This window comes from Saimiri boliviensis, chromosome 17, assembly GCF_048565385.1.
Source record: "Saimiri boliviensis isolate mSaiBol1 chromosome 17, mSaiBol1.pri, whole genome shotgun sequence".
NCBI lineage: Eukaryota > Metazoa > Chordata > Mammalia > Primates > Cebidae > Saimiri > Saimiri boliviensis.
The window spans coordinates 14317257-14331815 of NC_133465.1; the positions used below are offsets into that span (position 1 = coordinate 14317257).

The window sequence follows — 14559 nt, forward strand, 5'->3', positions numbered from 1 at the left end:
CCCTATTATATCTTTTCTTTATAGAAACTCTTAATAATTTGGAATTTTTATCTGTGTATTTTAGAAAAGCAAACATTTCTTCCCAGTTTGCTATTACAAAGAGAACTGAAAATATTTTGTGTGTATATCAAAAACTTTTCTTCCATAGATTGACCACTTTGTTATTATTTTTTTTTAATTCTTTATGGCGGTAAATTTATATATTACTCTCTCAGGACATGGTGACTATGCTTATAACACATTCCAGGTTTTTGGCCTCTCAGGGAAGAAGCTGTGTACTTCAGTTTTTCAGAGTTCTGGGGAATTACCCAATATCCTATCCACTGTGCATGACAAATGTCTTGCCTTCTTATGAGAATGTTCAGCCTTTTTACATCTTGCAGCAAAGAACTCTAGAACCCCTCTATCATGTGGATGGTCCAACTCTACCCTTAGATATAAAGACATTGCCAGTAATCACGTTGAAAGCAAAGCTAGAAATAACTGTAAAAAGCTGTTAGGAGTATTCAAATTAACAACTATGTTAGATATGCATATTGCCCATGTTGTCATCCTAAGACCTCTTTGAAAATATCCCAGTGTACTTCATGTACTGATTTTATCCTTTAATGCAAATACTATTATTTATTATTATTTTAATGAAATTGTCATTGTTTTCATTTATGATTCCAGTTTGTTACATTGAAATTTATAAAGAGAAGCACATTTTGTAATGTATTTGTTTGAAAACATATACTCTTTAAACGTGAAGATTTTTACGTTATTTTAGAACATTTTCAGGGAATTGGTAAGAATGTCTTTCAGGATCGTGGAGAAAATGGGCAGTAGAGCAATTTTGCTTGAGTTGAAATGGGCTATAATTGCTTGTACTTCCACTACAGCATCTCAGAGATGGAAGAAACAGTCATTAAAGAGATATTTCCAGTCACTTTGCTTAGGTAATATAACATTTATTAACTTTATTTTATTTATTTTGACTTTATTTTATGAAACTCTTGTAGAAAGCTGTTATCTCCTCTCTAACCAAATCATTTCCCTTGTCATTTGGGTATGATCTGAAGTTCAAAAACAAACTGTAACCTTAGAGGAAATGTGTAAATCTTTCAGGGTGTTATTGAACATTTCGAACACGTTGAACATTATAGAAAGCATATGCAACTGTCTTTTAAAGGTATATTCTGTGTTCTCTGATAGGCAAGATGGATGAGGCATATTTTTTTCCCCAGTCTCCCGTCTTCCTCCTTTTTGTTTTCCTCTTTCCCTTTCTCTCCGTTGTATAGAGTCATGCTTCTGCTGATGATGAAGCCAACAGGTGTCAGGAGTGCTAAAGCAAGCTGGCTTTGTGCCCACAAGCTTACAGTTCAGATACTGTGTCCCTCTAGGTTTTGGTGAATTGTTGTGTCCTTCCAAGAGAAGGGATAACCCAGATGAAATACATACTGCAACTCCTGAGGGATTAATATGTTTCCTTTGCTTTATAGTTCAGAATTTTACAGTTCCTTTGTTTGGGAGTTCTCAGGTTGCTTAATGATTTCTCTGGCCTCCACCCCCAATGTGTTGTGACCAGATGTATATTATAACTGTATTTGGACCTCTGTATAGTTTCCAATTTTATTGATTAGTACATGGTATAACCTTTTCTTTTTGAGTGTATCATTTTTCTGCAGTCAGTGTTCATGTTCTGTTTGTTGTTTGTTTTAAATGATGGCATTTCAACTCTGTAGTACTTTAGAGAATGGGTTCCAGGGTCATACCATTGTCACATTATTTCCTCCTTGTTAATGTTGTCAGTAAGCATGCCTATTTTGTGTTATAATTGTGAGAGGATCTGCAAGGATTTATTAACTATGAAAGTCGTGTATTCATATTAGATTGTGATGCAGTAGCACTAGTGTATGAAAGATTTTGTGATCTTTTAAGTCCTAGTTTGAAAGATGGTTGGTTTTCTTTTAATTTTGCGACCTAAATGATCTGTTAACATTAGAAGTTTTTAGTGAGCTTTAATGCATTTATTTATTGTTCTCGAAAACTGGCCTTAAGAATTAACTGTTTTTAAAACAGTTTTTGCAAAGATGGAATTGTAGCCCTTGGCAGCTGTTAGAGGAGAAATTCCTTTGAGCTTATTTAGAGATTTTAGAAGGAGCTTAACCCCACCCTGGATACCCCTGTTAACTAAACATGCTGGCTACGATGTGAGCCCAAACTTTTCTTTTTTTTTTTTCTTTTTCCCTCTCCCAAATGCTAACCTTGTGCTAAAATCACATAATGATGCTGGGATATTTGTGGGATTTGGGAGAGGGGTTGGGATGGGGAAAAATTGAGCATAGTTAGGTATAAGTGGGAATAATACAGTTAAAAGATAACAGGCTAAATGTGCTATGCAGAAAAGGGTAATTGATGGAGTAAATTTCCTAGAAGGTGGAAGGGGACAGGATCACCAGCCGAGGTTGGGAAAGAAGAGGTTGTACACACTGGTAGAGATGATAGTAGGAAAAGAGGGAGTGTCCTGCTTGAAGACTTCAGTGTTCAGTAAAGTAGAAGGCTGTGCCCTGCATTAGAGGTAGAGGGAGTGTAGAAACATCAAATATTCTTGAGAGTGGATCAGATATGAAACCTTTGTGCAGAGAAGGAGATTGAGTGGACTAGAGAGCACATTTGAAGTTTAAGGTTGTGCACTTGTAATGAATCCCCTTGTCCTATAATGCGTCTTTTTCCAGCAAAGCTCCACTGCTTAGGCATGTGCACAGAGAAAAGTAGACTATTAGGGCAAACTAATAAGCCCTAGGTAGTTGTAGATGTGGTGTCCATGCTGTGATGGGCCTTGACAGGCAGCAGGTAGAGTGAGTAAGGAACTGAAAGCATGTTGTCCTTGAGAAACTGAAAGGTGGCTCAGAATGCTTAGAGGCGAGCATGAAAGAGGTCAAGAGCAAGAAAGAAAAGAGCCTGGAGAGGGCAAAGGAGGCAAGAGCGGTTATGAAGAGCTTTATAAGCCATGCGAGAGCATTTAACTTTATTCCTTGGACAGTGGACAGCCATAGAAGAATTTCATGCTAGAAAGTAACGTTATAATATTTGCATCTGACAAGATCATTTTGACTATTCTGTGAAAAGTTCCTGGGGGAGGGTCAATACTGGAGGTACGGGAAGAGGTTAGGGGCTGTTGTAATCTCGCAAAATAAAATAGCCTCAATTAAGGAAGTGGCACCGAGGATAGGATAAAAAAATGGGTGTATTTGAGAAATATTTAAGATCAACAGCTTGCCTTCCTCTGACTTTCTGGAGAAAAAAGGTTCTAACTGACTAAGGCTCCATTAATGCTGGTTTTATATTACCTCCCTTAGTACTACTTTATTAGTTAACCTAAAGACTTAACCTAAAGAGAAACCCGTATTTTGTGGCATTTTGGTGGAATTTTTTTATTACCTTTTTTTCCTGACTAGAAAATATATGGTCTTAGGACATTCTTCATAGAAATGGAAAAAAAAAAACAAAAAAAAAAACTACCTTAAAATTTATATGGAACCACAAAAGACCCAGAATAGCCAAAGCTATCCTAAGCAAAAATAATAAAACTAGAGGAATCACATCACCTGACCAAATTATACTACAGAGGTATAGTAACCAAAACAACATGGTACTGGCATAAAAAAAACAGACACATAAACCAATGGAACAGAATAGAGAACCCAGGAACAAACTCACACACCTACAGTGAACTTACTTTTAACAAAGGGGCCAAGAACATACACCGGGGAACAGAGAGTCTCATCAATAAATGGTGCTGGGAAAACTGGATATTTATATGCAGAAGAATGAAACTAGACCCCTATCTCTCGCCATACACACACAAAAAAAACAAATCAAAATGGATTAAAGACTTAAAGCTAAGACCTCAAATTACTACAAGAAAACATTGGGAAACTCTGTAAGATATTAGTCGGGACAAAGATTTCTTGAGTAGTATCTCTCAAACACAAGGAACTAAAGCAAAAGTGGACAAATAGGATCACATCAAGTTAAAAAGCTTCTGCACAAGAAAGGAAGCAGTCAACAAAGTGAAGAGACAACCCAAAGAATGGGAGAAAATATTTGCAAACTACCCATCTGACAAGGGATTAATAACTGGGATGTATAGGGAGCTCAAGCCAGCTCTCCATAGGAAAAAATAATCTAATAATCTGATTTTAAAATGGGCAAAAGATTTGAATAGACATTTCTCAAAAGAAGACATACAAATGGCAAACAGGTATATGAAAAGGTACTCAACATCAATGATTATCAGAGAAATGCAAATCAAAACTATAATGAGAGATCATCTTACCCCAGTTAAAATGGCTTGTATCCAAAGGCAGGCAATAACATGCTGGCAGGGATATGGAGAAAAGGGAATCCTTGTACACCGTTGCTGGGAATGTGAATTATTAGTAGAACCACTATGGAGAACAGTTTGGAGGTGCCTCAAACAACTAACAATAGAGCTACCATATGATCCAGCACTTCCACTGCTGGGTATATACCCAAAAGAAAGGAAATCAGTATATGGAAGACACATCTTCACTTCCGCGTTTGCTCCAGCTCTGTTCACAATAGTCAAGATTTGGAAACAATGTTTAAGTGCCTATCAGCAGATGAATGGATAAAGAAAATGTGGTACTTATACACAATGGAGTACTATTAAGCCATTAAAAAGGATGAGATTCAGTCATTGCAACAACATGGATGGAACTGGAAATCATTATGTTAGGTGAAATAAGCCAGGCACAGAAAGACAAACATTGTGTATTCTCACTTGGGTGTAGGATCTAAAAATCCAAACAGTTGAGCCTGTGGAGCTAGAGAGTAGAAGGATGGTTACCAGAGGCTGGAAAGGGTAGTGGGATGGTAGGGATGGTTAGTGGTAGAAAAAAGTAGTTAGAATGAATGAATAAGGCCTAGTATTTGATAGTAAAATAGGGTGTCTATAGTCAATAATAATTTAATTGTACATTTTAATAACTAAATGAGTATAACTGAATTGCTCGTAACACAAAAGGTAAATGGTTGAGGGGATGGATACCCCATTTTCCATGATGTGACTATTATACATTGTATGATGGTATCAGAACGTCTCATGTGCCCTATAAATATATACACCTACTATGTGCCTACAAAAATTAAAAATTAAAAAAAAATTTTAAAGAAAACACATGGTCTTTATAGACAGTTGAAACTACAAAATGGTAAAGAATCGTAAATCAGCCTACCTCTCACTATTCAGAGACAAGGATTATAAATATTTTGATGCTTTCCATCTTTTTTCAGAAAGCAGTGCTTGAAAATTGAGATCTCTCTGGAAGGAAAAAGGGGTCAGTTCCATAGCAGTGATTCTTGGAGCTAGTAAAAAAAACTTTCTGAGTGTTTTTACTTGTAGGATATGGTACTTTGCCTCTGATTAAGTGCTAGGAGATCTTTTAGATCTTTTTATTTTTTCCTTTAAGGATGAAGCCTTAAAATCCAGCCTAATGAGAGATGGCGTGAGTAACTTTGTTTACAGGAGAACATTGCCCCAGTCACCATGTTGAGTGAAAAGCCACTTCTGATGAATGCCAGAGCACACACATTCATTATTTTAAATGCCTCATAGGGGGAAAAATCAATGGGAAGGAGCCTTACTTCGTTTGTTTATTCTAGGTAAGGCAACGGAACATTGGTAACAAGAGAGTAATGGCTGACTAGGTATCTTTACTGATTTGTAAGCTAAAAGTAATGGCATGTGGAATCATGCTGGATAAGGTGCCTCTCCCTGTGCTTTATTTTGATTTTAACATCCCTTTTAACTTGGTCTGAGATTGATGGAGACATTATCTTGAACCTTGGAAGCTGTGAGCCATATTGGAATGACAAACACTTGTTGACAGTTTTCAGAAGACAGATGGAAAAACAAACTCCCAAGAGCACACGTTTGTTTTCCTGTTGACTCACTAGAAGAATGTTGTGCCCATTGTTTAATGTAGGGGAAGAAAAAGTGCTTATCACATTATCAAATTCAGTATTTTCTCAGCCTGACTTACAAACATCTCCAGAATACATCTACCTTTTGCATAGGATATAATTAATCAAAGTAGGACTAGGAAGTACATCATTTGGACTAAATTATATTTCTGTCCATTTTTGTTATCTATGTCATTTTGGCTCACAAAGTTCAATAGTATCCTAAATATATATTGGCTTTTAGAAGGATTAATAAGTGTATTTTGTATCTGAGCATTAACTATTTGTATAATATATAATTATAATTAATTGAATATATTACTAGGTAATTATATATAATATACTAAATTATGTTATATTTTATATGTATAATATAAAATGTATTATTAGTCTATAACATTATATATAACAATATATTAATAGATATCAAAATTAATTATTCATTGATATAAAAAGTTGTATAATAAGAAAGTACAAATGTTATAATAGGTGTCTAATAGATATTAATCCATTGGTATAATCACGCCTTATATTTTTATCATGTGACTATGAGGAGAAAATAATGATCCATTTACTACTATATTAAATACAACTGTTAAATTTATTCTCAAACCGATATGAGATAAAGATTAATATAAATACTTACTATATTTATATCAATTAATGCCCTTCAGATACTTAAACTAGGAATACCCTTTCTACTATAGGCAAATTATTTTGTAGCTATGGTGTATGTGAAATGAAATTATTTGAGGTTGTTAGCTTTACAACGTATTATAAATAATTTAGTTGCATCTGTCTACTGAACATCTTCTCACCTTTTTTAAATAAAATTTTCCTTTGCTGTAGAGGAAATAATACATGTGATTTTAGTGGTGATACTATGTCTTTGTGTCTCTCTACCAACATCCTCCCCTGCTCACAGAATAGTCACCTCATTTCTTGGCCATGATGATTCTAGACTTTTCTCTTGGAACTATGTGGAAATAAACTGGTTTTTAGGGTTGCTAGGAGTGTGGAAGGCAGGGGCTGCTGTTGTCATTTAGCCTGCTTCATGGAAAAAGCCTTCATACAGGCATAAACCAAGCCAATTAAAGAGAAGGAAGGAACCGGTGTCATGATGGCATCATTTGAAATTCTGAATCTTGTCCTTCCTGAAAGCAGGTACAACCGTGTTGTAAACAATAATAAAGTTCCATTTTCCTTTGAGCTAGTTTGAGTTGTGTTTCTGTCACTTGTAACTCCAAGAGCCTGAGTACTGTTACAGATCACAGGATTGCCAGAAGGCAAGAAATGTCAAGGAGTATATGCCTGATTAGGAAGGGAGATGCTGAGGAAGTGAACCTGAAGAAGAAAAGGAAAAGTTTACAGTTGGGTGCACTGACTCATGGCTGTAATCCCAGCACTCTGCGAGGCGGAGGTGGGTGGATCACTTGAGGCCAGGAGTTCGAGACCAGCCTGGAGAATATGTGAAACCCCCCTTCTCTACCAAAAATAAAAAATTAACCGGGTGTGGTGGCACTCACCTGTGGTCCCAGCTACTTGGGAGGCTGAGGTAGGAGGCTCCCTTGAGTCCAGGAGGCAGAGGCTGCAGCAAGCTGTGATTGTGCCACTGCACTTTAGCCGGGAGACAGAGTAAAACCCTGTCACAGAAAGAAAAAAAGAAGTGAACAATGAAAGGAGTTCTGAAAGAATGGTGGATTTTTAGGAAGAAAAGAGACTGAGAAGAAACCTCTTTTGAAAATTTAACCTAGAGAGAAAATAAGTTGTTTTCTGAAGAAAAGGTGCTATTCCTTTCTGTGCAGTACTAACATTTGACATGTTTACAGACTTTGTGTATTAGGATGTTGGAGGTTAAAGAAGTCAAATCCTTATAGGTTTGACTTCAACTGGAAAGGGCAGAGGCCTTGGAGATAACCTGACCATTGGAATCAATGTTCAGTCCCTCGCTTCCCTTGTATCCCATTCTGTGGCCACAGGCAACTAAGAGAAAGGAGGGCATGTTTTCTGGGGCTTTGGTTTGTAAAGTTCCAGTGAAAGATGTTTCATTTGGCGCAATGTGAACCAGATAACACACTCGGTAATGACTGTGTCCAGGAGTAGGGTAAGGTACTGGATTCTCTAGCATTTGAGACCATGAACAGAGCCTTCAACTAGAAGAAGGCAGGTGCGGTACAAGACTGGTCCCCGACAGAATTAGTTTGACCTGGACAACTGTCCAGATTCTGTTTACTACAGCATATTACTTTCAGTGCTCTCTGAAGTAGTGAGGGTATGTGAAAAAAAGGGCAAAACAGTATATCCTAAGCATGGATATTACCACATTTTGTTTTCAGCACAAGTTGCTAGAGTTTTTACTTCTCTGCTTCAGAAATAGTTGAAGCCAACTGAAAATGATAACATTATGAAAAACTAATTATTATAAAGCACAGGAAAAAAATGAGTAGACTAAATCCAGCTGTATATAGGTTCTGAAATAGTTGTTGAAGTGTTTAAATTGCTCATCGAAATATACAATGCTTTATGTTTAAGAAATGTGGTTTAAATACCTAAACCAAAGCAGTAAGCCTAACTGAAAGCATTATAGAAAATGCATGAAGGACAGAATCAAGTAGCATCGTGAGCTCTGATCCTTTGGTGCTAGGAAGAATTGTCAAGCCCTCACTAAAATGAACCATGAGTCTTGGTTAGCATGGTATTTCTGCCCAGATGTTACTTGTCCCGCAAAATTTAAGCATCCATGGGAGTCAGATTCTGCTGCCAAGTTGTGGCATCCTGGAGTTCAATTGCTGTGTTTCTATCCTTCCATGGATGACGTGCCAGAAACATAGAAAAGATAGTATCTTTTTTTACCCAGATGAAATGATGCATTAGAATTCCTGAACTAAGCACAGGCACGCGCACGCAAACACACACACACACACACACACACACACACTTGAGAACTTAGATAATACCTTATAAGCATTTAAATCACTTGATTTGTAATTGGAATCCTCTTTTATTCCCTGAAATTCAATTAATAGTACACATATCAAGTTATGAGGAAAGATAATTTCAAATACCTACAGAATGTATTTGAATACTGGGGAAGGGAATGAATGTGAATGTTTCAGGCAGAATCTTTTAATTCCATATAACTTCAACTAATTCAATAAAGAATATAGACTCTAACAGGCAAATAAATTTTCAGCACTTATATAAATTATGCATCATTTTTAAATAACGTAGAGCAGTCTGCAGATACATATGTGTATTTGCACCGATGGTTTATTAAATAAATTATTGAGTGCCTGTGTGCATGGTACTATACTGTTTCCCCTTAACGTTAAGAATTATGAATTCACATATCTCAGGAAGTCAGCCATTTAGATTGTTAGATAAGATGAATATACTGAAAAACTAATACTTTAAAGCAGTAGCTCTGCTGAAAGTAAGAGAAGTTTGTATCAGTCAAAGTTTGATCAGAATGTCAGAACCACTATGCAGGATATAACGTCTGTGTATTCATCCGTGTTCCTGCTGCTGATAAAGACATACTCGAGATTAGGCAATTGACAAAAAAAAGAGGTTTAATTGGACCAACAGTTCCACATGGCTGAGGATGCCTCACAATCATGAGGGAAAGCGAAAGGCACATCTTACACTGCAGCAGGTGAGAGAGAGAATGAGAACCAAGCAAGCAGGTTTCCCCTTATCAAACCATCAGATCTCGTGAGGCTATTCACTACCAGGAGAACGGTATAGGGGAAACCGCTACCATGATTCAGTTATCTCCCAACGGGTCCCTCCCACAACACGTGGAAATTACAGGAGTACAATTCAAGATGAGATTTGGGTGGAGACGCAGAGCCAAATCATATCAGGCTGATGCAGGGGTTAGATGTCATGCATTTCTTTGAGTTAAGCAATCTGTGAGGCTGTTGCCCCAGTATCTAGTGCTTGGCCTGACAAAAACAGAGCCGTCTGTAAGGGAAGTAGAAGAGCTGTCGTTCATGTAGAAATGAGTAAGAAATCATCCCTATGGCTCAAATCTAGTCAGACCAGGAATTACTGAAAACTGTTATTTATGTTTCTCTTGAAAAAAGGTTTCATGGTCAAATAACTTCGAGAAACACTGCCTAAATAAGTTAATTGGGTTTCTTCACTTTGGGATTTCTCAGAGGTTTTATCGTACTAATAAGATTTGACCATAGAGTCGTTCTTCCTGGTGGCAACTCCATGGACTGTAAGGGAACATAGCTGGGGAAAGACTGACTTCAGCCTTCCATTGAATTTGTGTTTCATCTATTGATTTGGTTCTAGCCCATTTAGTCAAAGATATTCTTAAATAATAACCTGATCAGCATATTTTTTTGAGTACTGTGTTTTATCAAAAGAGACGAGACATGAATAACGAATTTAAGAACATTCTGCACAGTTTGTCAAGGCTTTGGAAAATGAGTTTTGGTAATCCCTTGGGCCTTGTCTTTTAATAGGTAAACAATTTAAACCAGACTTCATTGTTAGGGTGACCACACCAATCGATTATCCAAGCTGGATGCTTTCAGAATGAAAGAGGTTGCTGTTAATGATGCCAAGGTGTCAATTAGAACTACCGTGGGCAGAATAGGATGGTTACCTTCATTGCAGTACAACCTCAAATTCATCTGAGATCTTAATTACATCAGCCCTGGTTCTTGACCTCAGTAGCCCACTCCCCAGGGTCAGTTGATTCTTGGTTGATTCACAGGCTTTGGATTGTGTGAAAGATTCTGAAATCATTTACAACACTGATGCTTTAAACCTAAAACTGTACGGTTGACCCTTGAATGACACAGATTTGAACTGCATGGGTCCACTTATACAGGGATTTGTTTCAACCAACACAGACTGCAGGATGTGAAGCTTGAATATAAAGAGGGGTCAACTTTTCTCATAGGCGGGTTCTGGAGAGCCTACTTCAGGAGTTGAGTATGTGTGGATTGGGTTATCCACATAGGGGGTCCTGGAGATAATCCTCCAAGTATACTAAGGGACATTTCAAAGTGGATAAAATAAGATATTCCTTACACTTAGTGTAAATTGTTTTTTTTTTTTTAATTTTTCTTCAAAAAGTGCGAGGGTATTGATTTATACTATCAAAATTAAAATTAAGTTTAATATAGAAAAAATTTTCAGTACTAATGCAGAAGAAAAAAATGGTTTTATAGTTAATGTTTTCTGTCTTTTTAAATTCTTTTCACAGTTTTTTGAGGTACCATTTGACTCCAATATGAATAGAACAAAGAACAGACCTCTGGTTCGTGGACAGATCAGGTAAAATCGCGAATGCAAGTCTCTTCCATGTTATAAAACATTTATTTGCTTGTTCATCTGAGTCATTTCCTGCTATTTTGCTTTGAGCTGTGAAGTGAAAATAAAATACCCACAACGAAACAAATTGGTATGGAAATGCAATACTTTCCACCTCTAACCAAAATGTGTTACAAAGCACTTAAGATGGATGTAAGAATGGCAGGATTTCTTTTATGGTCGTAACTTATGTGTTAGATTTTTTTTTTTAATTCCACTTTGAGACATAGACTTTCTTTCATTTGTAGTGGCTGAAGATAAAAACATTGCATTAACACAAATGATTTTCAGACATATCCATCTAGGGACTCAGAAGAAGGAAATGTCTGAAATCTTACTTTTTCAGATAAACTGATAATGCTGTTTTATATCAAGTAAAGTACTACCTCCATTACTCTCCTTTCTACCAATTTCAATTAAGTAGAACTAAAAGGCATATAAATATTTTAATATCACTAATGGTTAATAATTAAACATTTTACTTCCTGGAGACCTCTAAACTAGCATTTAAAAAACTTTTTTTTTTCACCTAATATATATTACAAGCCCAGAAGAATAAAAAGGGCCAAATGGTTTATACTGACTGTAATAAATCACTGGATTCTTTCTTCATGTTTCCAGACAGTGCCCTCATGGAGCTTTAAATTTATTGTGGTAACCCTTGTGAATCAAATGATCACACATATTTAAATAAAAAAATGCAGGAAGCAAATATATATGCAGTCAGATTAATCTATGCAAAAATGATTTTAATATTAGCTGTCTTTAGACATTTACTACTCAATGAATTTAAAATATCATTATATTAAAAAGGGCAGTAGAACCAGATGAAAAGATATAAGAACAAAATACGTCTGCTGATATTTTATTTCCTTTTTCTGAAATGTAAACAAAGGTCTGTGCTGTGTTTGAGGTTTAGAAACTGTCAGAAGTACTTTTATTTGAATAGACCTGTTTTAGAGGGGAAAACACAAAGTCTGTCACCTACCTCAAAAGCTAAAAGCTGCTCTCGCCACTGGTAATGCTTTGGAATTTCTGTTCAGTCTTTTTTCCTCAGTGAAATTATGCCCTTCTTTAGAACCAGGGAAGTATAGGAATAGGCCCGGCAAGTAGTCTTTAAGCACAATCAGATAAAGGCTCATCATTTTGCTAACAGCCCATCTTACTTTGTCCAGTGTGGTAGAAGCACAGGCTATCAGTACTCAGGAGGGAACATTGAGGCCTTAGTTGTTTTACTTGGCAACATTCTCCTTATCTTTATTTGAAAGTAAGTAATGGTTAAAGGGATGCATATGGATGCCAGGTTGACAGGGATATAGGTGTCAACTTGACTAGATTAAAGAATACCTAGAAACCAGGAAAAGCATTATTTTGAATGTGTCTGTGAGGGTATTTCCACAGGAGAATAGTGTGTGAATGTGAGTGGGGTAGATAGGGAAGATTTGCCTCAGTGTTGGTGGGTCACATCCAATTGGCTTGAGGCTGGAAGAGAACAGATAAAGAAAGTGAACTGGTATCTGTTTCACTTGTCTTCTGGCCTTTGAAGGACTCCAGGACATACACCAGGAGCCCCCTGAGTCCTGAGGTTTTCAGCCTAAGCTGAAAAGCTCCTAGGGCCATTGGCATCCTAGGGTCTCCAGTTTGCAGATGGCCTATTGTGGGACTCTCAGCCACCATAATTACATGAGCCAATCCCCTTAATAAATCCCCTCTTATATATCTATATACACATCCTACTGGTTCTGTATACTCTGACTAATACAGGTTTGGCACCGGGGAAGCCAAATATTATTCCTTCTTACTGTGTTTCTTACAACGCAGTGGAAGAGATCTGTGATATTGTTGCCTCTAAAAAAGACTGCAGTAAGTTAAGTTTATGAAGCTACTTAATGGTGAAAGATAAAAATTGTAAAGCTAATTATTATTGGTGCTTTGAAAGCAGAAAATTGCTTAATTGCAACAGCTGGCAATAACCAGACTCCCAAATGGATAGCATATACTTACAAAATTTGTAGACCATAACCACTTTTAGAATGCAAGTGTAGTGAGTGTTTAGAAGATCATAGAAGTGAGAATATAGGCAAAAAGTACAGAAATCTTCCCTTCCAAATTATTCTGTCATATACAACTTCCACCCTTTCGCACATAACGTCACATTTGCCTTCAAAAAATGCCCTTCATCAGAGAGTAAAAGGAATTCAGCAAGCCCAAGGACCTTCTGAACCAAAGAAACTTACTGGTATTGAGATTCGGCTAGTGTCACAAAAAACATTAAATGGTGACCTATTCTTTTTTTTTTTTTTTTTTTTTTTTTTTTGAGACGGAGTTTCGCTCTTGTTACCCAGGCTGGAGTGCAATGGCGCGATCTCGGCTCACCGCAACCTCCGCCTCCTGGGTTCAGGCAATTCTCCTGCCTCAGCCTCCTGAGTAGCTGGGATTACAGGCACGTGCCACCATGCCCAGCTAATTTTTTGTATTTTTAGTAGAGACGGGGTTTCACCATGTTGACCAGGATGGTCTCGATCTCTTGACCTCGTGATCCGCCCGCCTCAGCCTCCCAAAGTGCTGGGATTACAGGCGTGAGCCACCATGCCCGGCTGGTGACCTATTCTTGATTAGTGATTTGACTGTCAAAGAAGACAGACTTCTTATATTTACCACTAAGTCTATCATAGAAAAATCAGCACATGCTTCACATTGGTTAATGGATGGCACTTTCAAAACTGTCCCCACTGTTTTTTTATCAACTATATAGAATTTATGCGCCTGTTGGACCCACAAATTCTAGAATTTCTTCCCTCCTTTATGTATTAATGACTGGAAAATGTGAAGCCGTTTATAAACACTTATTTGAAGATTTGGAGGACTTTGCAAAAGAAAATGGACTGTAATTGAATCCTCAAACCATAATGACAGATATAGAGTTAGGTGTGATCAAGGCATCTGAAGTGAATTTCAAGATGTTACCAATAAAGTTTGTTTTTTCCATTCAGCCCAGTGCATTTGGCAGAAAATTCAGATGAGTGGGTTGGCTACACAATTTGGCAACAATGAAAACTGAAAACCTCACTTTAAAAATACATTATTTGCCTGCATTGGCATTCCTGCCAACTTATGACATTCCAGGAGCTTTTAATAAATTAAAGCTGCATTTGCCTGCAGAATCCAGCAAAGATACTGTCTGATTTGAAAGTGATTATGTACGTGATAGGATAAGATGACATGAAATGGTGCTGCTCTTCGATCACCAGTATT

The 14559-nt window shown here is 37.0% G+C and overlaps 1 protein-coding gene across 1 annotated transcript in view; it reads left to right on the plus strand.

The window, feature by feature from the left end:
- Positions 1-14559, plus strand: part of COX10 (cytochrome c oxidase assembly factor heme A:farnesyltransferase COX10) — a 132045-nt gene that overhangs the window by 73311 nt on the left and 44175 nt on the right. Inside the window, exon 5 of the mRNA XM_003929258.4 lies at positions 11198-11268. Within this exon, the coding sequence (XP_003929307.1) occupies positions 11198-11268 (71 nt within the window). The remainder of the gene's footprint in view (positions 1-11197; positions 11269-14559) is intronic.